This window comes from Coenobita brevimanus, chromosome 66 (assembly GCF_032717465.1).
Source record: "Coenobita brevimanus isolate Jiangsu-jjx chromosome 66, ASM3271746v2, whole genome shotgun sequence".
NCBI classification, from domain to species: domain Eukaryota; kingdom Metazoa; phylum Arthropoda; class Malacostraca; order Decapoda; family Coenobitidae; genus Coenobita; species Coenobita brevimanus.
The window spans coordinates 33,055,931-33,082,997 of record NC_137019.1 but is presented as its reverse complement, the minus strand read 5'-3'; the positions used below and the strand labels follow the sequence as shown (position 1 = coordinate 33,082,997).

General features: G+C 41.8%; 1 protein-coding gene across 1 annotated transcript in view; it reads left to right on the top strand.

The window, feature by feature from the left end:
• The window catches only part of LOC145405334 (uncharacterized), a 361,863-nt gene that overhangs the window by 303,518 nt on the left and 31,278 nt on the right, over positions 1 to 27,067 (top strand). The window contains exon 7 of the mRNA XM_080276746.1: positions 1,470 to 1,612. Coding sequence (XP_080132872.1) covers positions 1,470 to 1,612 — 143 coding nt within the window. The remainder of the gene's footprint in view (positions 1 to 1,469; positions 1,613 to 27,067) is intronic.

The following is a 27,067-nucleotide window of genomic DNA, read 5'->3' as shown; positions in this document are numbered from 1 at the left end:
TTCCTTGTCTCAGTGGAGTGAACAGAGCTAGGGCCTGATTGACTGCTGCCTACCTTAAAAACACCAGGCAAGGCTGCCAAACCACCGCTAAACATCCACACTGTGCAGTCCCCTCATGTCTACAGGACACCCTGTAAACCTAATCGTAGCGTCACATCACGTCATTATACATTTTTCGATTTACTCAGTGCAAATGAGATAATATACAGTAAGCACAGATTAGGATCTGCACAGATAGACCTGAGTTAACGGTCACTACTCTTACTTTCGACCTGTGATGGGCTGTGGATCACTGAGGGTCCCTGTTAGTCAAGTGATCACCATCGGGATTTTTAAAATGTACCAGGGGTTACTACTTCAGGATGAAACTTGTGTACTTGTCCCAAATGGGAGAGTTCCTTGTCTCAGTGGAGTGAACGGAGCTAGGGCCTGATTGACTGCTGCCTACCTGAAAAGCGCCAGGCAAGGCTGCCGCATCACCCCTAAACATCCACTCTGTGCATTGTACATCCACACTGTGCACTATACAGTCCCCTTTTGTCTAAGACACCCGTCTTATAAATTTTTCAATCTCCCCAATGCAAAGAAAGCAATATAAGCACAGATTAGGATCTGCACAGTTAGCCCTGAGTTAATGGTCACTACTCTTACTTTCGACCTGTGATGGGCTGTGAATCACTGAGGGTCCCTGTTAGTCAAGTGACCACCATCAGGATTTTTTTTAATGTACCAGGGGTCACTGCTTCAGGAGGAAACTTGTGTACTTGTCCCACATGGGAGAGTTCCTTGTCTCAGTGGAGTGAACGGATCTAGGGCCTGACTGACTGCTGCCTACCTTAAAAGTGCCAGGCAAGGCTGCCAGACCACCCCTAAACATGCACACTGTGCAGTGTGTAGTTTCCACGTTATGTTCACAGACTTACCATTAACTCAATGTACTGGTTTATAAGGTCATGCCGTAACTATTAGTTTATTTGATTACTTTCTCTTTCATGTTACTCAATCGGGTAGCTTATAGACTTAATATTATAGAATGCGACTTTTCCTTTCCAATATTTCCTATGAAATTTCCATTTCAGTTTTTCCATGCTGCAAGGTGGTTTTTCTCACTTTTTCCTGGAGGGTTTGGTGGTGGGGGAGCCTTCTTGCTTTACTATCCTTATCCTTCAGCATGTAGAGTTAGATCGTGTAGTCATAGTTTTCTTTGTAACAAGCAGCCTCAAAAGGACCATGAGGTCTGTTGCTGTTTGCTTTCCTTTGTAATCCTGTATAATCCTTCTCCTCTTCTTCTGGTTGCTACTACTACTACTACTACTACTGTTACTACTACTGCTGCTGCTGCTGCTGCTGCTATTACTACTACTACTACTACTACTACTACTACTACTTCTGCTGCAGCTGCTGCTGCTATTATTTTCCTCATCCAAGTACCAGTATTCACCTGACACCGCGAAAACACCTTGTTACAGGCAGCAGTCCACAGCCAAACTAAATCCAAACCAACCCCCTTCCGCTCCTACACAAAGTCACAGGACTGACCACATCCAACAGCCAAGTAAGAACGCGACCCATCTCATCTTCACGCCTACTGACTCCTCATACCACAATGAAGGTAAGTCTGGGAGATGGATTCTTTGCCTTATGAGTTACTTAAAGATATATTAAAAAAAATATATTGAACTGATACTCAGACAATTAGTTAAAGACTACACAGAGAATCAGACCAATAGAAACAGCATAAATATAAACAGAAAGACCACTGATTTTTGCAGATGCATATTTGACACGTACATACATATTAGTACAGTAAAGTACAGTACATAGATTCATAGACTGCACTTGCAAATAAACTGACACACTGACTAGACAGACAGACATACATTACGATGCCATCATGCTGCCATAAGGCATAACATTAATCCTTTCAGTGTGGCATTTTTATTCTTGTTATCGCCAGACAGTTATACTCCACTCCCCAGATTTCGAGGTTAATGCATTACAAACTTCTTCCATTAACTCCTTGACTATGATGAAGAATGAAATTTTACTTTTGCTATAACAAAATTACTATATGTTACCTTAATGTACACCTTTCCTTCGAATATGGTTAAAGAAAATGGTTATAAATTTACTGTGGGGCATTATAAAAGCCCCTATGCAAACGCATGCACGCGCGCGCGCGCGCACACACACACACACACACACACACACACACACACACACACACACACACACACACACACACACACACACACACACACACACACACACACACACACACACACACACACACACACACACACACACACACACACACACACACACACACACACACACACACACACACACAGTCTTTTCATATCCTCCTGCATAGGGACGTGCAGCTTATATAGGTGCGGCCAGGTGTACAGTAGTGATCCACCCTCCTCAGCCAACCCGTGAATGTGGCAGAGCCGCAGTCGTCGTCATCACAGTTTCCTGATAAATATTTCTGTCTGTTATAGCCCTTAAGCTCAAGCCTTACTTTAATCTGCATAACTCAAGTAATGTCTACAAAGAGTTTGACTTTGATACCTTGAATATATGAAATATGAGTATAAATAATGCATTGTTTCCCTTATACTACGCAGTCAGACAACGAACGGACATAAAAACAGAGACCTGGCTCAACTCCCCGATTTCCACTAGGTCTGAACTCTTTAGACACCCCGAGCGAGCTTAGTTGAAGGATTCATTTGATTCTAGGAGCGAGAGGGAGAAGAGTAGCGGAATGCTACTGTATGTTGACGAAATAAATGGGGTCAGGGCAGTGTAGCGAAAAAATCATTGTATCACTCAGTGCTTGATATCAGACAGACAGACAAACAGACAGACAGACAGACACACACACACACACACACACACACACACACACACACACACACACACACACACACACACACACACATCTCAGCACCAACAATTTTCACTATTTGCCTCCGGAAGTTGCTTCGGTTTGTGTTGGGGTGACATTTTGTGTAAGAATTTCTGTATGTAGAATACTGAAATAATAGAAATATGGAGATGTTAAAAAATACGTCTTATAAAAATTTTGACCCATTGTTTTCCCGAAGGATATTTTATGAGCAAAATAATCCGACCTATGCTAAAATCGTCTGGCCTTAGCCAGAGCAAAAACTTATACTTTAGAACATGGATTACTTATGAAGGTTTATTAAGCTTGGAGAAATATAGGATTCCCTCCTCGTGAGTAGATCATCTAGTGTTAACCTAAATAATACCCATATTTTGATGTCCGGTAAAGTTTTGTACTGTAATTCATGTTTAAATTCCGGGATAGGGGGATTGCCAACAACGAGTAATGTCATATGGCATTTGCCCGAATCTTTTTCCTTTAAGGGATTTTAATATCTGGTGTCAGAGCAAACTTAAAGTTCCGATAGCTGAAGTCTGTTTTATCTCCTTCATAACGATGATTCCTGCATATTTCGTTTTCACCACTGGTGTATAAAGTTAGGGGAAATCTTTTACATTAAGCAGGATTATTTAAGGATATATTTTTCTCTTGAAATTATTTTAACTCTCTTCTCAGTTGTAATTTTTACTTTGTGATAGTCAGAATAAAAGAGAGTATTTGTCATTGTTAGGGCTGTAGGAAACAGTAAGAACATAAAAGCGAAATAAGTTACTGTACTTTTCACTTGGAAAACAGTTTTCCTCTGACTAATGAAATCATATGCCCATAGCTGGAATGAAGTTACAGGTGCCCGCATTTGAAAGTGTGGAGTGTCTTAACGACGCTCGTGACAAATTAGCTATGCCTATAATAATTTCAAAGACAATGGTTTATGTTGTTCAAATTTCTCAGTCTGACTTTTTCAGGAACTCGTTGACGATTTTCGAGAAGTCACACCTGTACGATAACGCTTGTTACACAGCTTTTTCATAAGCTTTCCAACGACTTCCATAGATTTGCTAGAGCTTTGATAATCTCAAGAAAACACGCTTTTGGTGCTGTACACGCTAAGTTGACACTTTTTTTTTTTCATTAGTGTGGGTAGTTTTGAGAAAAATCGCATAAGCAAGAATTATTAGGCCCACTTTTCATAATCTTAATTTTAAAATGTGAGAATTCGCCCAGTAGCTTCAATAATCTCTCAGATAATACGGATTTGGAGACGTGCAATGCTACAGGGAAAAATCTGTCCGTCTAATAGTCACATAGCCCTGCTCCAAACTACCCAACAGAGTAGCATACTCTCTCTCTCTCTCTCTCTCTCTCTCTCTCTCTCTCTCTCCAGCTTCCATGAGGTTAATCTATCTATATACCTAGGCTGCTTCCCCCAAGGAAAGGAAGGTAGCAGAGACAGGCCGACACACTCCCCATTTACTCACCATTCAAACACATTCATTCGCATCTTAGCCCCAAAGGGGAGAAGGGACAGATCCTCACCGTAACACATCGCACAAGGGTCAACTGTGCAGTGCAGTCAGTGACATCCGCAGCAGGGCCCAACAGCAGAGCTGGTTTACCCCTGCTACATCATAATAGACCCATCCCTTTACCCGCACTTGACCTGACTAGCTGATCAGACCAAATGCGGGAGAATATCCCCTCAGGGCTGGGTCATCATTTATTCATTCACAATTTCTCTCCATTTATTTCTGTCACGCACAGCCACTCTTCCTTGCTCAACAGACATCCCTCTCACATCCAGCGCTCTCTTCACACTGTCCATCCATCCTATTCGTGGTTTCCCTCTGAGCCTTACACCTCTCATATCAGATCTAGTTATCTTTTTCACAGATCGCTCATTATCCATTCTCTCCATATGCCGAAACCATTGCAACACCCTCTGCTCAACTTTACCAGCCATCTCCCGAACAACTCCAGTTCTCCTTTCGCATTTCATCATTTCGCACTCGATCCATACGCGTCTCTCCACACATACTCCTCAGACACCTCATGTCCATTATATTCAAACTTTTCCTCTCTACTACACCCATATTCCATGTTTCAGCCCCATATATTGCAGTCAGTACCACAACACCCTCATACAGCCTTCTATTTACATCCGTTCTAAGCAAATGACATCTAAACACTTTTTTCATTCCTCCCAGCACCTTACCTACTTCATTCATTCTAAACTTCACTTCTGCATCTATTCTTCCATCCACGGCAACATGTGACCCTAAATATTTAAAACACTCTACCTCCTCAAGCAACTCACCATTCAAAACTATATTCATCCCCCTACCATCTACCAACCTCGTACAATTCATCACTTTACTCATATTCTCATTTACTTTCAGTTTCCTCCTTCCACACACCCTTCCAAACTCCTCTACCAACTATGTCAATCTCTCCTCTGAATCAGCCACCAGTGCAGCAGCATCTGCAAACAGCAGCTACTTCAGATTCCACTCTCCACCATCAACATTCACCAGACCCAGACCTCCACCTAAAACTCTTGCATTCACCTCCCCTACAACACCATCCATATAAATGTTAAGCAACCAAGGTGACATCACACATCCCTGTCACAGCCCCACTCTCACGGGAAACCAATCACTCACAGCATTTCTCACTCTTACATACGCTCTACTATTTACAAAAAAACTTTTCACCCCTTTTAGTAATCTACCATCAAGACCATACAGTCTTAAAACCGCAGACAAAGCCTCCCTATCAATTCTATCATACGCTTTCTCTAAATCCATGAATGCCCAAAACACATCCTTGCCTTTCGCTAAATACTTTTCACACACTTGTCTCACAGCGAACACCTGATCCACGTATCCCCTCCCTCTCCTAAACCACAGTGCTCCTCACCAATCACTCCCTCTGTACCCTCTCTAACTTTCATAATTAACACTACCATACACCTTACCTACAACACTCAACAGACTTATACCCCTAAAACTAGTACATTCATACTTATCACCCTTGCCTTTATACAACGGGACCACACAAGCACTTGCCCAGTCAATTGGCACCATACCTTTCTCAAAGCACACATTCAGCAATCTTACTAACCACTCAACAATGGTCACTCCACCACCCTTCAGGCATTCCACAGCACACGCATCCATACCTGCACCTTTCCCTGTTTTCATCTCCTTTACTGCCTTCTCCACTTCCTCCTCCGTGATCAAAGAATCATTCAACTTTCCCAACACATTTATTCCTTGCCCCTTCCATCTGCCACAATCTCAGCCACCCTTTCCTCCTCTACATTTAACAATCTTTCAAAATACTCTGCCCATCTCTTCCTTACTGTATCCATCTCAGTTAACATCCTTCCATCCTCTCCTTTTACTCGCTCTTCCTTCCCAGACTCTCCCTTTCGCACCCTTTTAACCTCCTTCCAGAACATTTTCTTATTCTGTTGAAAATTCTCAGTCAGCCGCCTCATCTGCTGCCACTTTAGCATCACGCACAGCCCTTCTCGCCCTGTTCCTCTTTTCCTTATACCTCTCATGTGACACCTCATCCTTCCTCTGCAGCCACACTTCACACGCACGTCTCTTCTCAGCCACAGCCAGACTTACTTCCTCGCACCACCATTTACTTCCTTTCTTACACCACCACCCACACGTCTCACACCACACACCTCTTCTGCATGCCCCACCACAGCACTCTTAAACAACTGCCATTCCTCCTCCACACTGCCATTTTCCTGATCTTTCACTGCATTCCACTCATCTTTCAATTTCTCCTGATACTCTTATCATTTTCTCTCTTTTATCCAATTCACTCACTTTCAAAACCTCCCTGCCACACCTAACGCTCCTAGCTCTCACCCATCTCTTACCTACTCTTAACTTTCCCTCCACCAGGTAGTGGTCAGACATACCTCCACCCTCCCCTCTCAGAACTCTCACATCCAACAATCTTCCTATTACATTCCTGAACACAACCACATAGTTCATCAGTGCTTTATCAACAACCATTCCACCCTCCTGTCTCACCCATGTACTGTATACTTATATCTTTCGTCTCGAACAGCGTATTTCCAATCACCATCTCTCGCTCAACACACATCCCTATCATTCCTTCTCCATTTTCATTTCTTCCTGGCGCAACATGCATACCAACTACACCTTCAACTGCTACATTTCCGACTCTAGCATTCAGATCTCCCATCATTACCACATTCACATTCGCTCCAAACCTCTGCAGACACTCATGAACATCATTCCAGAAAGACTCCCTCTCTTCTTCATCCCTTTCACTACCAGGCCCATATGCGCTCACAAACACCCACAACTCACATTCAAATTTCGCTTTCACCCACATCAGTCTCAATGACACTTCCTTCCATTCAATCACACACTGCTGTACTCCCGGACTCACTAACAAGGCCACATCTTCTCTTGCCCTTCCTCTATCAACACCTGACAATCTTCCATTCACACTTCCAAACATAGACTCACCCTTCCCTTTCATCTTCGTTTCACTCAAAGCTAACACATCCAACTTTCTTCTCACAAACATTCTCCCAATCTCCTCCCTTTTAGCCTGAATCGTAATTACATCCACGCACATTCATAAACCCAATCTTCAGGGTACGGGGATAACTCAATCCCCTATCCCTTTCTCTGGCCTGTCTCTTTTTAGGAACTAAAAAATAGAGGAGGGGGTCCCTAGTCCCCTCACCCCGCCCCTTTTAGTCACCTCTTACGACACGCAGGGAATACGGTGTCAGTATTCTTCCTATCACAACCTGGCCGCAGAGTAGTAGTACCACTCCATAGTGCGGCCAGATTGTGTCCCCCCCCGCCACAGGTGTGGTTAATACAAGATAATTATTCCCTCAAGCAAGACGCTTGGTTGGTCCCAGCCAAATAAATATAATAATGGAAATAACCACCGTTAAATGTGCTGAAAGACCTGGGAGCCTGGAGATCCGATAGACCATGTATTTGATCAGGTGATTTCTCTCATTTTTAATTTTTCTCCTGCTAAATCCAGACGATTTATTCAACGTAAGAAACGTATCTCGAACTGATGGAGTCAGTGAATGCAATATCTAACTTTTCCATTCCGTAACGTCCTTTCAATGAATAATATAAGCATCTCAAATTAGAAAGACTGAATCACGTAATTCGTCCTCCTGGTGAAAAAATTAAAGGTTTGAAGTGGGGATATATAACGAAGACAGCAGCACTTCCAACTCTCAAACTATTCAGAGCTGTATTCCACACAATCCACATTCAAGGCAGTAAGAGAATGATTTATGAGAAGCTACACGGAATTTCTGATCCTATTTTGCCCAGTAGTCTAACAAGCGTGTTTTGGAACGCGTGACTTGCGTTGCTTTATGAATTGGGTGAGCAGAAAGAAGGAATAGGCAGGATGGATCGGATCTTTGGTGCGTGGTGAAGTTGGCGTAGGGAAGCATACCGTGTAAAAATGTGTGTTGCAGGATTTATGCTTTGAGTGAAGTCACTGATTGCTTTAAACTATCCTTTGCAAATCAACGAACAACGATATGAAGAAAATGACACAAGGAACAGAGAAATCATTGGAATTAGCCCAATTTATGGTTAGAAAGAGGGGGGTTCAAGTGGAAATGGGTGATGTAATACAAATGATCAGTGCGGAAAAGTTTTTTTTTTTTTTTAATCTCAAAAGTGTTCAACAAGTTAATTTCGATTTGCTGTTATTTGCGTGGTCTTATGTCGCAGATATATGTTTCTGTTTCTGAAAATAGCAGTTTCTATCACTTAATCTTATCTTAAACACTATTATTTGGGTTCGTATATATATTTGTTTGGTATTATATAAAGTAATGTTCTTATAACCGTTACAATTGATTGCATTCGCCCCGCACGATTGTCCGGCAGGGTATTGTTTTGCTTGGTGTGTGTGTGTGTGTGTGTGTGTGTGTGTGTGCACGTGTAAACTGACGTACACAATCTGGCCACACTATGGGGCGGTACTACTACTATGCGGCCAGGTTGTGTTAGGAAGAATACTGCCACAGTATTCCCTGCATGTCGTAAAAAGCGACTAAAAGGGGCGGGGTGAGAGGACTAGAGACCCCCTCCTCTGTTTTTTAGTTCCTAAAAAGAGACAGGCCAGAGAAAGGGATGTGGGATGGAGTTATCCCCGTACTCTGAAGATTGGGTCTATGAATGTGCGTGGATGTAGTACGATTGAGGCTAAAAGGGAGGAGATTGGGAGAATGTTTGTGAAAAGAAAGCTGGGTGTGTTAGCATTGAGTGAAACGAAGATGAAAGGGAAAAGTAAGTCTAAGGTTGGAAGTGTGAATGGAAGATTGTCAGATGTTGATAGAGGAAGGGCAAGAGAAGGTGTGGCCTTGTTAGTGAGTCCAGAAGTACAGCAGTGTGTGACTGAATGGAAGGAAGTGTCACTGAGACTGATGTGGGTGAAAGCGAAATTTGAATGTGAGTTGTGGGTGTTTGTGAGCGCATATGGTCCTGGTAGTGAAAGGGATGAAGAAGAGAGGGAGTCTTTCTGGAATGATGTTGATGAGTGTCTGCAGAGATTTGGAGCGAATGTGAATGTGGTAATGATGGGAGATCTGAATGCTAGAGTGGGAAATGTAGCAGTTGAAGGTGTAGTTGGTATGCATGGTGTGCCTGGAAGAAATGAAAATGGGGAACGAATGATAGGGATGTGCGTTGAGCGAGAGATGGTGATTGGAAATACGCTGTTTGAGAAGAAAGATATTTATAAGTATACATGGGTGAGACAGGAGGGTGGAAGGGTTGTTGATAGAGCTTTGATGGACTATATGGTTGTGTTCAGGAATGTAATAGGAAGATTGTTGGATGTGAGAGTTTTGAGAGGGGAGGGTGGAGGTATGTCTGACCACTACCTGGTGGAGGGAAAGTTAAGAGTAGGTAAGAGATGGGTGAGAGCTAGGAGAGTTTGGTGTGACAGGGAGTTTTTGAAAGTTGGTGACTTGGATAAAAGAGAGAAAATGTTAGAATATCAGAAGAAAATGGAAGATGAATGGAACGCAGTGAAAAATCAGGAAAATGGCAGTGTGGAGGAGGAATGGCAGTTGTTTAAGAGTGCTGTGGTGGGGCATGCGTAAGAGGTGTGTGGTGTGAGACGAGTGGGTGGTGGTGTAAGAAAAGGAAGTGAATGGTGGTGCGAGGATGTAAGTATGGCTGTGGCTGAGAAGAGACTTGCGTATGAAGTGTGGCTGCAGAGAAAGGGTAAGGTGTCATACGAGTGGTATAAGGAAAAGAGGAATAGGGTGAGAAGGGCTGTGCATGATGCTAAAGTGGCTGCAGATGAGAGGTGGGGTAGGCGGTTGAATGAGAATTTTCAACAGAAGAAAATGTTTTGGACAGAGGTGAAAAGGGTACGAAATGAAAAGCCTGGGAAGGAAAAGTGAATAAAAACAAAGGATGGAAGGATGTTAATAGAAATGGATGCAGTAAGGAAAAGATGGGCAGAGTATTTTGAAAGATTGTTAAATGTAGAGGAGGAAAGGGAGGCTGAGATTGTGGCAGATGGAAGGGTGCAAGGAATAAATGTGTTGGGAGGGTTGAATGATTGTTTGATCACGGTAGGAAGTGCATAGCCAAATCATAACGCAAGAGGAATGTAGAAAGGAAATGACGGGGCATGAAACACAGAAGAAAAAGAAGTATAACAGAGTGCCAAGGAAAAAGAGGGACCCTGAACCACTCTCCGAGACCACAAGTGAAGAAGAGATGGAAGAAATGGAAAGTGATTCTGCTGATGATGTCAGTTTTACTCTAGACAAAGATGAAAGTGAAATGGAATGTGAAGATGAAGTACAGGCACACAAGGCAGTTCCATCAGACGCTCCTGTAGTAACAGATGACTCAGTTGGAAAGTTTACACTGAGCCACGTATGATTTACTTCTTGGGAAAGATAGTTAAAACTTTTGCTGATGATAATGATGGTCCAGTGATCAGAGTAGAAATTGACTGCCTTCAGAAAAAAAATATTTCGAGTGACCCAAAGAAGTGGACATGGATTGAACGGAACATGAAAGATATTGATATTGTGGACACAGAATACATATTCTATGGACCAGAAGTGCCCAGGATAATGAAAAATATTTATAGATTCCCAGATGACATGGCATTTGCTCGTCTGAAAGATATTGAAAAGAATTTGAAGGCAAATTCATAGTCATCTCATAATTTATTGAAGGAGTTTTGATATAGCTACATGAAAGAAAGAAAAATTTTGTTAAACTTCTTTATCTTGTAAAGAAACTAATTATGAACAAGTAATTTTTGTAACAATGAAGAATACATGCTTTAATTTAAGTTGGTGATGCACAAATGTGAAATATCAGTTATTTTCATTATAGAAAGGTATCGGCCTTCATTGATTAACTTCTTTTTGTAAAAAAAAAAAATAAAAGAAATTAACAGGTACTGAAGAGTATATACATGTTTTAATATTAATTTGGCAGTGCTCAGATATGATGTATCAATCATTTTCTTTATGAATATGTATGGACATTCATTGTAAAACCTCTATTTTGAGCAAAATAAATATGATTTTTTCTTTCCCCATCATGATTTTTTATCCCATTTCAGGTGAAGAAGAAAATCACCAAAAAATATTCATATTAAAAAAAAACTATGTGACCTTGGCTCAAGGCAAGTTCATATCTTATGTAATACTGTCAAATGAATATAATGAACCAAGTTATACGAAAATACTGAACCATATATCGGCGAAAAGCGAAGTTTTCCATTTTGCATTTTTTTTTCACCCCATTTTACCTGCGGCCTTCATGGATTTCGAGAAAGCATATGACAGGGTGGATAAACAAGGATTGTGGAAAGTATTAAGAATATATGGAGTAGCTGAGAAGTTACTGAACGCTGTGAAGAGTATGTATGAGGGTGCTAAGGCTGCAGTGCGTGTGGATAGTGAACTGAGTGAATATTTCTATTTGAAGCTTGGACTGAAACAAGGATGTGTCATGTCTCCATGGTTGTTCTATCTGTATATGGATGGGGTTATAAAAGAAATACAAGGTAGAGGAGTGGATGCTGGAGCGGCCCTAGTGAGAGACGGCAGATAATACTTTGTTGTTGAGTGAAGACGGAGGGGAGCTGCAAGGCTTGGTGAATGAGTTTGGGAGAGTGTGTAAGAAACGGAATCTAGAGTTAAATGTAGGGAAGAATAAAGTTATGGTCCTTGAGAGAAATGAAGTCAGTGAAAGAACAGTTAATCTGGATGAGGAGGAAGTGGAAAATGTGAGCGTTTTTTAATACTTGAGTATTGTGATGAGTAAGGATGGAAGTTTAGAGGGTGAAGTGCTTGAATAGGTGCAACAGGGAAGAAAGGTTGCTGGATCATTGAAAGCAGTGATAAGAAACAGGGAAGTGAGCATTTACGTGAAAAAGCTACTACATGACAGTATTGTGATACCAACTCAAACGTATGGAAGTGATGCTTGGACCTTGTTGGAGAGACAGAAGTCAAGAGTGAGAGCAGTGGAAATGAGTTATTTGAGAGAAGCATGTGGAGTCACATGCAGAGACAGACTGACAAATGAGGAAGTGAAGGAGCGTTGTGGTGTGGATGTGGATGTGATAGGAAGCGTTTGGAGACACACACTGAGGTGGTTTGGACATGTGGAGAGGATAGAGAGCGAGAGACTGACGAGGAGAGTGTATGTAAGTGAGGTGGAGGAGGGGAGAGGGAGGGAGAGGCCAAGGATGAGATGGAGGGAGGGAGTGGAGAGCTATATGAGAGAGGGGGGCGTGAGCTAGGAACAAGGCAATGAAATGGCGGGGGACAGGCGACATGGAGGCGCTTTGTTTGTGGCCACTCGTTAAGGGATTAAGGCGTCTGGCAATATATATATATATATATTTGTGTTAATACATACCCAGTAGTATATATGAATATGAACACACCTTCATACGTGCACTACCTACGTAAGCACATACAAACGCATATATACTGTATAAAAAAAAGGCACAAATATACATAGACAAAAAATACTGTTAAATATACGTACAGTATAACCTATTCTTTACAAGGAGAATTACATATGCATACATACCCGTATATAAATCCCGTCATGTACTGGTGTGTGCTTAAATTATGAGGTGAAAAAAATATACAAACGAGATTAAACAAACTACGTGATCTTAACTAGGCTACATATTTTCGTTGTGATAAAGTTATCTAACTTGTCAATCCCAGTGTTCGGGTTCATATTATCAGACTCTGTGTTCTTGATTTCAGTGGATTCATCGATGTTCCTCTTAATAGCAGAGCTATACCTATGTTGTTTGATTCTAGCATCAAGTTCTTTTCCTGAGCCTACATAATATTTATTGCACTCTTTACATGGTATTTTGTAAACGCAGTCACTTGAATTATCAGGTGAATTCTTAATCAACCTCTTCTTCACTGTACATGAATTATTAAACATTACATTTACAGGGATGTGTCCTTGTCCCCACGCTTTTCAACACATGAATAGATTGGGTACTGGACCGGGCTTTGAGCCAAAATCACTGTGGGTTATCAATTGGCAATTTTACGGTTACCAACTTTATCTTTGCCGATGATGCAGTTATGCTTGAGGAGTCGCTGGACACACTACTGAAAGCCCTCGAGGAAATTCATGAGAATGCGAAGCCTCTGGGAGTAAATGTCTCTTGGGCCAAGACCAAGGTCGAGGCATTTGGTGGCTTGCTGGATGAAGCAGTTCAGTCTGTCCCAGCATGTGATGAAAATACAGAAGTCTTGGAAAGATTCACTTATCTTGGTAGTGTGGTCCATAACAACGGTAGATCAGATGGTGAGATCTGGTACTGCATTGTCTGGCCTACGGGGTTGTGGTTTAACTCAATTGGGGTATCTGGCACTGTCGTTATTTGTGTATAAGGACCAAAGTTCGCATCTTCGAGGTGCTGGTGCTCCCTGTCTTACTTTATGGTTGTGAGACATGGATACTAAACAGTGACTTGAAGCAGTGAACTGACTCCTTCGGTATTAAGTATCTTCACAGGATAATGGGATATCGCTGGTACAACCAGGTGCGTAACGGACGACCACTATATGAGACTGAATCGAGGCCTATTAGGCACACAATACGTCAATGCCAGCGCCAACTATATGGGCACGTAGCTTGCTTTCTTGAGGCTGATTCTGCTCACAGGGTGATCTCTGAATGAGTTAACCCAGGTTGGAGGTGGCCAAGGGGAAGGCCACGAACCTCATGGCTGAGGCAGGTCGATCACAGTTCTCGGGAGTTACTTAGAGGAGGAAGAGTCGTTGCACAGAGTAAAGTGCTTGGGTGCAGTGGAAGGGTGCGTGAGGCTATGCGCCCCATGGAGTTTTTGCCCCCTCTTCCCTGACTGATTGATGTAAAGCTTTATCAACTGAATCATTGTTGTGTCTGAGACCAGCAAAGAAAAGTTATTTAATGAATTTCTGAGTTATTCTAACATACCATCAAAAGGAATTTTTTTTTTTTTTTTTTTTTTTTAAAATAACAGAACGGAGGAAGGAAAAACAAATGGAGAAAGAAAATAATCCATACACCAGATTACTGGTGTCCTCTGTTCATAAAATATCTGTAACAGTTAGACTTGAACAGTTGTAGGTTGAAATTTGGAGGAAAACAACTCTGGGGAAGCGAGTTCCAGAGAGATGCAGTTCGGGGAATGAAAGAATTCTGATAGGCAGAAGTTCTGCAATATGGTTGAGTGACATTCCAGTCATGAGCGCTACCAGATGCCCGTGTAGCACGAGGGAAGGCATGGAGAGGTGGCACCATGGACGCAACTTCATCTGAGCATTTGCCAAAAAAATATCTGTAAAATAATGCAAGGGAGGCAACATTCCTTCTTACTTGCAGGGGAGGTAGTTTATATGTAATGGCAGGGTTGTTAATGATTCTAACAGCTTTACTCTGAATTTTGTCTAGTTGTCTTAATGCAACCTCTCCACAACCATTCCACAAGGGTGAGCAATATTCAAGCTGAGAGCGCACATGATTCTTATAAATTATAGCTAACTGCTCATCGGCGAAGAAGTTACGGACTCTGTACAATAATCCAAGTTTCTTTGAGGCGGTTTTAGCAAGTGATCTGACATGAGAGGTCCAGCTGAGGGCACTGTTAAGTGAGACACCAAGAATTTCAATACTTTTGGAGATGGGAACATTAGTAGCACTGAAGGTAATGTACGAATCTGGCAATATCTGTCTATTAGTAAACTGTATATATTTAGTTTTACTAGCATTAAAAGAGACAAGGTTGTTTTGTCCCCATTCACTGATTGTAGATAGATCTTGATTTATGGAGATGGCTGTATTGAGCTGAGAGGTAGAGATATTAGACTTTGTAAATGGATGTCTGAGTGTGAATGAACTATGTAGTGTTGAGTCATCTGCATATGAGTGAATGGGATTGTGAGTGACAGATAAGAGATCATTAATATGAACCAGAAATAGGGTTGGCGCCAGAACTGATCCCTGCGGCACGCCGGCGTTAATTGAGTGGAAATTCGAATATACATCATCTACTTTTACTCTTATTTTCCTGTCACTAAGATAAGAAGAAATCAAAGGAACAAAAGACGTTAGTCCATAGCAAGGGAGTTTGGACAGCAGGGAACGGTGCCATGCTCTGTCGAAAGCTTTAGAGATATCAAGAGCTACTGCATGAGTTTCTCCAAAAAGATCAATTGATTGATGGATGGTATGAGTTAAGAGATTGAGTATGTCAATGGTGGATCTTTCGTGGCGAAAACCGTATTGTCTATCATTAATTAAGTTGTTGGATTCAAGATGTTTAACAATATGCTTATTAATTAAAGTTTCAAATACCTTACCAAGAGAAGATGTGATAGCTATTGGTCTGTAATTGGAGGGGTCAGACGAACTTCCTTTCTTCGGAACTGGGTGGATATTGGCTTCTTTCCATGAATTTGGGAATAAAGAAGTACGTATGCATAGTCTGAATAATTTAGCTAGGACAGAGGCAAGTTCAGGGGAACACTTTTTCAAAACAATCGGCGGAATTTCATCTGGACCTGGAGCTTTGTTGGTAGGTAAATTGTCTAGGATGGATTTTACAAATCTTGTCTGTATTTTAAGTGGGGCAATTTCGGGAGAATCAAGTTCCAGTACTGAGACATTCTGGCTGGTATCATCTATTGTAGAGTTTCTTGCAAAGGTACTAGCAAAGATATCTGCTTTCCCACGTGGGTCATTTGTAATATTGCCATCTGAAGATTTTAGTGGGGGAATGGAAGATGACTTGTTAAAGTTATTATTGAAAGAATTAAGAGTTGACCAGAATAATCTATTGTCATTAGGGTTGTTAAGTAGTTTTGATGCTTGCTTTTGAAGAAAGTTTGATTTAGATAGATTTAATACAGCTTTTGCATGATTTCTAGCAATTTTGAATTGGGCGAGTGATTCAGGTGTTTTTGATTTTAAGTAAGAGTTATATGCTAATGACTTTTGGGCTGTTGCTCTGGCACAATTGCCATCAAACCATTTTGGAGAGTTTGATCTTTTAGTGAATTGTTGACTTGGTATGAATAAATCCATACCAGCTAGTATTAAGTCACAAATGTGGGACTGGGTAGAATTGGGATCACTAGAGAAGAAAGACTGCCATGGAACATCAGCAAGATAATTTCTAAATCCATCCCAGTCTGCCCTGTCAAAGTGCCATCGGGTCACCCTGACAGGTTCGGAATGGGGAGGTGTAGGAGGGTTAACTAATGAGGCTTTGATGAGATTGTGGTCAGAGGATCCAAGTGGTGACAGTACCTCTATCCTGTATTGATCTGGATTATTTGTCAAGAATAAATCCAAGAGATGGGCATTATGGTCAGGATTATCAGGTATTCTGGTTGGTTGCTTTACCAACTGGGTGAGATTAAACGATTCCGCAAACAGCTCGCATTGTGGTGAATAATGATGTTACATCAAATATAACAATTTTACAATCACAATTTACCTTATGCCCATTAACTTTGTCTACAAGGTCCACATTATTCTTTATACTTCAGTCAGAGATGGTACCAACAAGTGATCTTAGTAATGATACAACCCATTTGGATAGCTTGTAGGTAGCTGAACCTACTGAGCTTGTTATGGGTCTAGCAGGATTGTTTTGCTTGTGACTTTTGATGAGACCGTGCATGTATGGTATGGAAGAAGAGACAGATGGAGGATTTGTAACCCGCTGTGTCCTGTTGACGTATATATACTTCCACACATTTTGTCACTGTGAGTCCCGTTGATGTATATAAACGTGCAGCAATTGTAGGGTCCCTAATCTGCACAGTTTTCATACTTTGCGTGTGATTTTGGTACGTATACATGGGACATCTTGCCTTACCCTGCATGACCTTCCCCCCCCCCCACACGCCATTGTCTCAGCAATTCACCTGTTACCAGTGACCTGGCCAGTAAAGACATGTCGTGCCACGGTACGAAATTCAAGGCCAGAGTGATTCCCCAATCGATGACAATGTGGAGGACAAAGTTTGCATAGCATTAGAGGAAAAAACAGTCAGAAATGATGATCAGGTAATATCGCCAAAAAAGGTCAGGTATGTTGATGTGTTTGGTGAGTGAAACAATGCTTATATTGCCTATATTACTGTGTGAAAACCAACATACTCTCGTACTACATATATATTCTTACCAAATAAATAAATACTGTTTATGAGTGGTGAAGAATAGTTACTCTCCCATAGAACTCGTTTTCTTTGGAGCCAGCCTGATAGAAAACCCAGTAAGGTAAGAGCTATTGCTACCTGTATTCAGTATTTTTTTAAACCTCAGGTGAGCGATTTCTCTATGAATATGTGATGTTTGTCACCAAAAGTGGAGGTTTGAGCCAATTTTTTTATTTCCAAAATTGGTCGGGATTAGGGGGGGGGGGCAGTGGTGGAAAATCGGTTGGGACAGGGCGGGTTAATGAGGGTCTCATCACCTTTCAATAAATGCTTCAGTTTCTTGTTCAACTGTGAAATCACTGTTTCAAGGGAATTTCTTTTATGCTTGGAGTAAGTAACATCACCAATAAGCAAGTCATAAATTTTAGATTAATAGTCATTTTTTTTTTCATAATCACTACAGCACAGGCTTTATCAGCTTCGGCAATGTGTACTGTAATGCACTGTCTCTCTTTATGGAGTTGATTGCATCATGAAATCTTTTAGGACAGTTAGGAAAAAAATATTTGTGTACGTTCCTGACTGGGAATCGAACCCTGGACCTCTCAGATAGAAGTCAGGCACTAATACCACTTGACCACGGCGTGAAGAAATACGTATGTACAAACGCATGTAATGTGTGTCTCTCCAACATCTAAAGATGCTCATGTTGTGTCTGGGATAGATTAAAACTGCTCTGTCAGTTGCCGAGTTGCGTGGGGCTGTGATATAATCCTAATGTGTTGTGACTGAAATATATCCTTCCATTATGGTTTTACCTGGTTCGTCGAAAAAATCAGGTTGTCTCAGCCTTTATTACGCCGTGGTCGAGTGGTATCAGTGCCTGGCCTCTATCTAAGAGGTCCAGGGTTCGATTTCCAGTCAGGAGCTTACATATATATTTGTACACACACGTGTAATGTGTTTCTCTCCAACATCTAAAGAAGCTCGTATTGTGTCTGGGATAGATTAAAACTGCTCTGTCACTTGCCGAGTTGCGTGGGGCTGTGATATAATCCTAATGTGTTGTGATCCAATATATTACCAATATGCCAGGAATCGAACCTGGGACTCTCAGGTGAGAGCCGGGCAGGATACCACTATGCCACGACCAGGTAAAAGTTATCGCACATTGTCACAATCTTGCAACCAATGTCCCTTCTCCCCCACTGCGGGCCTGAAGAGGATGAGATAACCCCCTGGCACTCGGGCAAGTAGTTGCTTTTAATCTATCCCAAGCACTCATGGCAAGTCAGAAGTCGTGGTGTAATGGTATGCTGCCTGGTTTTCACCTGACAGTTCTGGGTTTGACTCTTGGCATATTGGTAATATATTGGATGATTTTTCCTGTGTACAGTACAGGTTTCTCTCTTCCTAATGTGTTGTGATTGAAATATATCCTTCCATAATGGATTTACCTGGTTCGTCAAAAAAACAGGTTGTCACAGCTTTTATCATCCCGTGGTCGAGTGGACTTCTATCTAAGAGGTCCAGTGTTCGATTCCCAGTCAGGAGCGTACAAATATATTTGTACACATGCGTGTAATGTGCTCCAACATCTAAAAACGCTCGTGTTGTGTCTGGGATAGATTAAATGTGCTCTGTCACTTGCCAAGTTGCGTGCGGCTGTGATATTATCCTAATGTATTATGACTGAAATATATCCTTCCATAATGGAATTACCTGGTTTGTCAAAAAAAATAAAAAATCAGGTTCGTAGCTCTTATCATGCCGTGGTCGAGTGGTATCAGTGCCTGACTTCTATCTAAGACGTACAGGGTTCGATTCCCAGTCAGGAGCGTACCAATATATTTGTACACAGGCATGTAACGTGTCTCCCCAACATATATCTATCTATCTATCTATATATATATATATATATATATATATATATATATATATATATATATATAATGCCAGGAAGAAGAAAACTAAGGCTGAGCCAGCAGAACGTTCCTTCCAAGGCAAAAAAATACAAAAGAGAGCCAAATTCAAGATCCTTTCATTTCGAGATGCCTGGACACACCGTGTTTGAAAGACTGGAGATAACAGGAAGTAGGAAATACAGAGGGAGACAGTTCCAGAGTTGACCTGTTGCATAAATGAAGGACTAGGAGTAAAGGTTAACTCTTGCATTAGTGAGTTGGACAGAAAAGGGATGAAAATTTGTTGCTAGACTAGTGCTATGCACCCGTCGTAGAGGTAAAGGGATGCAAACTATATATATATATATATATATATCTCATGATCAGCCGTTTGACTGTCCACTGCAGGACCGACCTATCCCTACCGAAGTGGGGACGATACATCCAATGTATCTCTACCAAGTGGCTTAGGCTGTCCGGTAGAATTGTATGTAGGGTGAGCAGTGCTTGTCAGTGTAATTGTTGTGTTGGAGTGGCTTTGGATGTGTGTGTAGTCTGTGAACCAAGTGTAATTGGCCAGCGCAAGCCGACTGGGTGCAAGCATACTTTATAGTATGCGACACTGGTTCAGCCACGGCACCCCTTGTGTCCGCCAATGCAGTATGTGGCCAGAAGAACGCTCCCAAAGTTTATTACGCTGGCGGGGCCGAACCCTCGTTCTTCAGTGTCCGAAAACGCACACTTTACCACTGTACCACAGAGGCTCCATATATATATATATATATATATATATATATATATATATATATATATATAATCCACTCCCTCAATGTAGTGTTGCTCTTGGGAGTCTGTCATTTCCACTCTTCTGTCCTTTCCTCCCTTCCTCTTCTGTCTTTCTTTCAATGATTCTTCCCTGTTCCTTTAGTCTACGGGTGACTATACACTGAATGACAAGCTAAAAGGTTTCCTGTACACCAGCCAACGATTTACTATGTTGTTTTTTTTTATGCAAGAAAGAATGAACCAAAGGCCAGGAGCCTGCATATAGTTCCTTCCAAGAAAAAAAAAAAGCACAAAAAAGAGCTAAATTCAAGATCCGTTCATTTCGAGATGCCTGGACACACTGCGTTTGAAAGACTGGAGATCATAGGAAGTAGCAAATACAGACAGAGGAAGACAGTTCCGAGTTGACCTGTTGCATGAATTTAGAACTGGGAATAATGATTAACTCTTGCATTAGAGAGTTGGACATAAAAGGGATGAGAGTTTGTTGCTAGACGTGTGCTACGCAACCGTCGAAGAACTGGAGGGATGCAAGCAGACAGTTCAGAGGAGCAGTGACCATTGAAGTAGTGACAGAAAACATAAAGATGCAACAGTGTGGCAAAGAGACAGAGGTTGAAGGAAGCCAGTAAAAGGAGGAGAGTTAATGAGACGAAAAGACTTTGGCTCCACCCTATTGAGAAGAGCTGTATGTGTGGAGCCCACACGTGAGAGTTGTACTTTACACAGGGCTGAATAAAATTCGTATATAAAGACAACAACCGTGCAGGGGTATAGAAGGTATAGAGTTAGCTTAGCACACCCAATCTCTTGGAAGCAGATTTTACAAGAGATGCAATATGATCTTTCCAGGATAAGTCCTGAGTGAATGAAACCCCAAGCATGTTCAAGGATGAAGCAGGATTGAGCTGGATATTATTACACATTAGTGGGTACTCATGTGGAAGATTGTGTTGGGCTGAGAGGTGTAAAAACTGAGTTCCTGATGCATTAAAAAGAACAAGATTATTTTTATCCCAGTCAGAGATATGAGACAACTCAGACATTAGGTGTGTCATAGCCTTCTCCCTTGTTTGTTGAAGTAACTGCTGAGATGGACGTTGTGGGAACCAAATGGAAAGGTGAAGGATGGAATCATCACTATACGAGTAGATAGGGTCAGATGTACAGCATAGAGCCTTAGAAGGTCACTGATGAATAAAAGGAAGAAACTGGTGATAGGACAGAACCCAGAGGAACACCATTGTTGATAGATTTAGAAGAATGATGGCTGTCTACAGCAGCGACTATAGAATGACCAGAAAGGAAGCTATAGTTGAAGGCACAGATAGAAGGAATAGGACAGAAACTGTAAGAGGGGAGTTTGGAAATTAAAAATTTATGCCAGACTCCATCGAAAGCCTTTGAGATGTCAAGTGCAATGGCAAAGCTTTAGACAAAGTCCCGAAAGGAGGATGACCATGAGCCTGAAAGATTGGTGAGAAGATCGCCAGTTGTACGTCCCTGACAGAACCCGTAGTGACGATCAGAAAGAATGTTGTGATAGGAAGGATGCTTTAAATTTTTTCTGTTAAGAATAGACTCGAAACCTTTTGAGACACAGGATGTTAAAATAATTAGACGATGGTTAGAGGGTTGGGAATGGTCACCCTTCTTTGGGACTGGCTGAATGAGAGGAAACTTCCAGCAAGATGGAAAGGTACATGTTGAAAGACAAAGGTGAAAGAATTTACCTAGGCAGGGTGTAAGCACGGAATCACGGTTCTTGAGGACAACAGGATGGACTCCGTCAGTCCCATATGCCTTGTTAGCATTAAGGTCAGTGATGGCAGAAAATACAACAGCTGAATTTTAATGTCAGCCATGAGGAAGTTAGAAGGGGGGAAGTGATGGAAAACAGCACCAGAATCGTCTACAGTGAAACTGGAGGAGAATGTCTGAGCGAAGAGATCTGCTAAATCAGTAGAAGAAATAACTACAGAGCCATCAGTGTAGAAAAGCGTAGGGAAGGATGATGAGGTAAAGTTATTAGAAAGGTTTTTGGCAAGGTGCCAGAAGGAGCGGGAAGAATTAGAGTCAAAGAGTTGAGAGTATTTAGTACCAATGAAGTTGTTTTTAGCAGAGCAAAGGACAGACTTAGCACGATTCCGGGCAGAAACATAATAAAATTATGATTCAGGGGTGGGTAGGCTCCTGTATCTTTTGTAGGCCTTCTCCTTGTTGCGGACAGCAGTAGAACAAGCGTGATAAAACCAAGGCTTTTTTGCATTATGCAAAGGATATGAGAAGGGAATGTATGCTTCCATGCCCAAGAGAATAATCTCTACAGTATATTGCACATGGCTCATTCAGAAGGCTCCCGGCCATGGAAGCAATAATCATTGCAGGAAATATCAAGGAAGTACTGCCTGAGGCTCTCCCAATCAACAGCTCCAAGGTGCCACAACCGACGTTTCGTTGGAGGGTCCACAGACCGTAATAGAGCAATAGGACAGTTTTAGGTAATAGGGTTGTGACTAGAGGAGCCCAACGGAGAAGCAAGATTGACAGTGTAAGCAGAAGGATTAGTAATAAGAGGTCAAGTATGTTGGAACTCTTTCCAAAGGTGGTCAAGGATACTGGTAGGGTGCTGTACAAGCTCCACTAGGTCATTAAGGATAGAAAAGATTTAGGATTGTTCACTAGGTGGATCAGTGAAAGGAGAGGAGACCCATAGGTGGTGGTGAACATTGAAATCTCCTAGAATGGAGATTTCACAGAAAAGAGAAATGGATATGATGTGTTCCATCATAGAATTAAGATAGTAGAAGACTTTTTATAGTCAGTAGTACGAGTATTAGGAGATAAATAAACAGCACAAATATATTTAATCAGAGAATTACAGGAATGCCGAAGCCAGAGAGTAGAGATTTCAGAAGAATCAAGTACAGAAATGCGAAAGGAAGATAAGTCGTTGCATACATATACACAACAGCCACCTTTGACTTTGAAATGAGTATAGAGAAAGTAGGAGGATACAGAAAAGGATTTACTATCAGTTGCCTCAGACAGCTGACCTTCAGTTAAGAGGAGAAGGTGAGTTTTAGAGGAGATGTGGTGCTGAGCAGAGGGAAAGGTAAAGGAAAGGTCACGAGTGGTGCAGAAATGAAGAAGTCAGTTGGACAGTGGTTCCAGGCAGCTAGTTGTGTCGTCACCGAGAGTGGAGCAGATGGTGGGGGTATTTATAATCTCCCCCCCCCCTCTGGGGACTCTGAGGCTTAGTTATTAGACACCATTTTTTTGTTATAATTTTGAAAAGGAAGTATAGTGTGTGCTGTGCATGTAGATTGATGTGGATAGTTAGAGAAACTCGTATTGGAGAGCATGCTGGCCTACTCTCTGCGTTACTGAAACACTGAAAAAGTTCAGCAAAGGGGGATGGTCAGGAACTAGTCCCCATGGCTGTTGAAATGGGAGCTCCAGCTTTCTCTGTCATCAGCTTTCCACCCACCTTGGGAGTACCGCCTTGCTCGACTGGTGCTATAGTTTACTCCTAAGGATTAAGTGATGATGATATATAGATAGATGGATAGATAAATACAGATAGATAGATATAGATATATAGATGGATAGATAGATAGATAGATAAATGTGTGTGTGTGTGTGTGTGTGTGTGTGTATACGTACATATATGTGAGTGCATTTAAGTACTTGGGTAGTGCGATGAGTAAGGAGGGATGTTTGAAGGGTGAAGTGCTTGATAAGGTACAACAGAGAAGAAAGGTTGCTGGTTGTTTGAAAGCAGTGGTAAGGGACAGGGAAGTGAGCATAGAAGTAAAAAAGTCGCTGCATGATAGTTTTATGATACCAACTCTAACGCATAGAATTGAAGCTTGGTCAGTAGTGGAAGAACACAAGTCAAGATTGAGAGCAGTAGAAACGAGTGATTTGAGAGGAGCATGTGGATTTACATGATGAGACAGACTGACAAATGAGGAGGTGAAGGACAGTTGTGGTGTAGCTGTGGATGTAACAGTAAGAGTTTGGAGAATTACAGTAAGGTGGTTTGGCCATGTGGAGAGGATGAAGCGCGAAACACCAACGAGGAAAGTGCATGTGAATGAGGCGGAGCACAGTGATCCATACGCGCAATTTCTGGCCAAAAATAAGGGTAACTATGTAATCGACTGGGGGAATGTTTGTGAGAAGAAAGTTGGATGTGTTAGCTTTGAGTGAAACGAAGATGAAAGGGAAGGGTGAGTCTATGTTTGGAAGTGTGAATGGAAGATTGTCAGGTGTTGATAGAGGAAGGGCAAGAGAAGGTGTGGCCTTGTTAGTGAGTCCGGAAGTACAGCAGTGGGTGATTGAATGGAAGGAGGTGTCATCGAGACTGATGTGGGTGAAAGCGAAATTTGAATGTGAGTTGTGGTTGTTTGTGAGTGCATATGGGCCTGGTAGTGAAAGTGATGAAGAAGAGAGGGAGTCTTTCTGGAATGATGTTGATGAGTGTCTGCAGAGTTTTAGAGCGAATGTGAATGTGGTAATGATGGGAGATCTGAATGCTAGAGTGGGAAATGTAGCAGTTGAAGGTGTAGTTGGTATGCATGGTGTGCCTGGAAGAAATGAAAATGGGGAACGAATGATAGCGATGTGTGCTGAGCGAGAGATGGTGATTTGTGTCACGGGGTTTTTAAGATTATACAGTATTAAAAGATAATTTTCAGTAATACTGAAGAGCAGGGGCAATGAATTGTCTTGTTAAAATCAAGCAATGATTACTTTATGCTGGCTAGCTTCGCCGATTCTCTCAGGACGAGAATTTATAAACTTCCTCAACAGTACACAGCAGAGACTAATTACTTACAAATGCTGTTGTTTGTTCTGTTAGCCTCTGGAGAGTGTGACTTCACCCCTGACAATCAATAACTAAAACTTAATGATATCAGGTTCTTGCTGATGCATTAACTCCTAGATGGCACAGCGGATTTTAAGCTTAATACAACAAGACTGGCCTAAGTACCAGTCATGAATAACAAAGCGTTTATGCAAGCTAGGAGCTATAAGGGAAATAAGTTCAGTATGGAGAAATGAAACACGTGTTTACATAACATTAAGCTCGAGAAAAAGAACTATGAAATTTATTGATTACAAAGGAATAAATTTACGTTACATTTCAAAATGAATTCAGACTAAGGAGATTGCAATCACTCACTCAAAAGCTAGACTCTTAAACCTAGGAAAACAACATGCAGCGCACCCGGCTGGCATGTGAGGGAACAGCACCTTAACTAAACTCTTAAGTCTAGGAAAACAAAAAGAAAATACTGGTCAAAGAGTGGACTAAGCAGATGACTGGGCGTCGTTACTGGAAGGACACTGCACTCGCTTAAGTCTCTCGCCGATCACCCTACTGTAGATTGGAATACGATGGCGGTGGGAACTGCGTCATAGGAAGGACACTACCACACACTACCTACTTCCGTGGCGCTCAAACCTTGACTGATTAACTCGTGGGAAAGAGGCAAGTGCTGTGGCCGCCTTACTAACGGCTAGAATGAGCAAAACACACCCAAAACAAATCGCTCAGCAGAAGCATGAATGTCTTGCACAAAGACAATCATTTATGACACATTGGAAAATTGTCTGAAAAACACTCCCGACCGAGTGAGCGGTTAACTGAATGATAAACTGGGATTCCACTAGAGTTCACGGTTTCCCACAAAAGTCAATGTCACTAGCCGACTCGTGACATTATGCCCCATCAAAAGTTGAAATTTTTTCCCAGGGAAAAAATTTCAATATACATACATATAAATCCTAACTCAGTCACACAAGATTCACACTGTGGTGTGTGTGCTATCCTGCTACAGGAGAAAGTCGCAGTCGCCAGTGAGCAAAAAAAAAACTCATATTTACGTTAATAGAAGCAAGCTTGAGGGAAAAACTCCGTGACGACAGTGAAAAATCCTGTACTCAGGTCAAACTGAGCGAAAAGTTCGTACATTTATGTTAACAACTAATTGTTATGTAGCGTAATGTATGTAATACATGGTGTAGGTGTGACAGTTGTGCTGTAACTGTACCTACGTGTAAAATCATGTAATACAAATTTATAGTAAATAATGTGACAGGGTCGACCAGCTAATCTGCATGGCAATGCTGCACCCACCAGCTGCACCTGCGAAAACAATCAAGGTGGAGCATCAAAAGTAACATTTCTCTCTCTCTCTGCCTAGCAATCAGTACTTATGTTACAAAAAGTACACTATTTACAGTATTAACTAGGAAACGTAGGCATGAGGGTTCTTAGCGGGGGAGCTCTAACCTGGCATGCACCTCGCTCAACATGCGGCGCACCCGGCCGGCATGTGAGAGAACAGCACCATAACAACATCCCATCACCCAATCCGCAGAAGCTGGCGTAAGGGTTCAACATGCAGTGCACCTGGCCGGCATGTGAGGGAACAGCACCTTAACAACATCCCATCACCCAATCCCCAGAAGCTGGTGTGAGGGTTCAACATGTGGCGCACCCGGCCGGCATGTGAGGGAACAGCACCTTAACAACATCCCATCACCCAGTTTAACGGTTAAACCCTAAACTTAATTAGCGAAAAGACTGGGCGTTTGTGCAAGACATCAAACGTTGCAATTCGCTAAATTAACCAGGGAATGTGGTCATGAAAGAAAAGACTGGGCGTCTGTGCATGACATCAAATGCTGCGATTCGCTAATGGAACCCAGTTTACTTGTTAACTA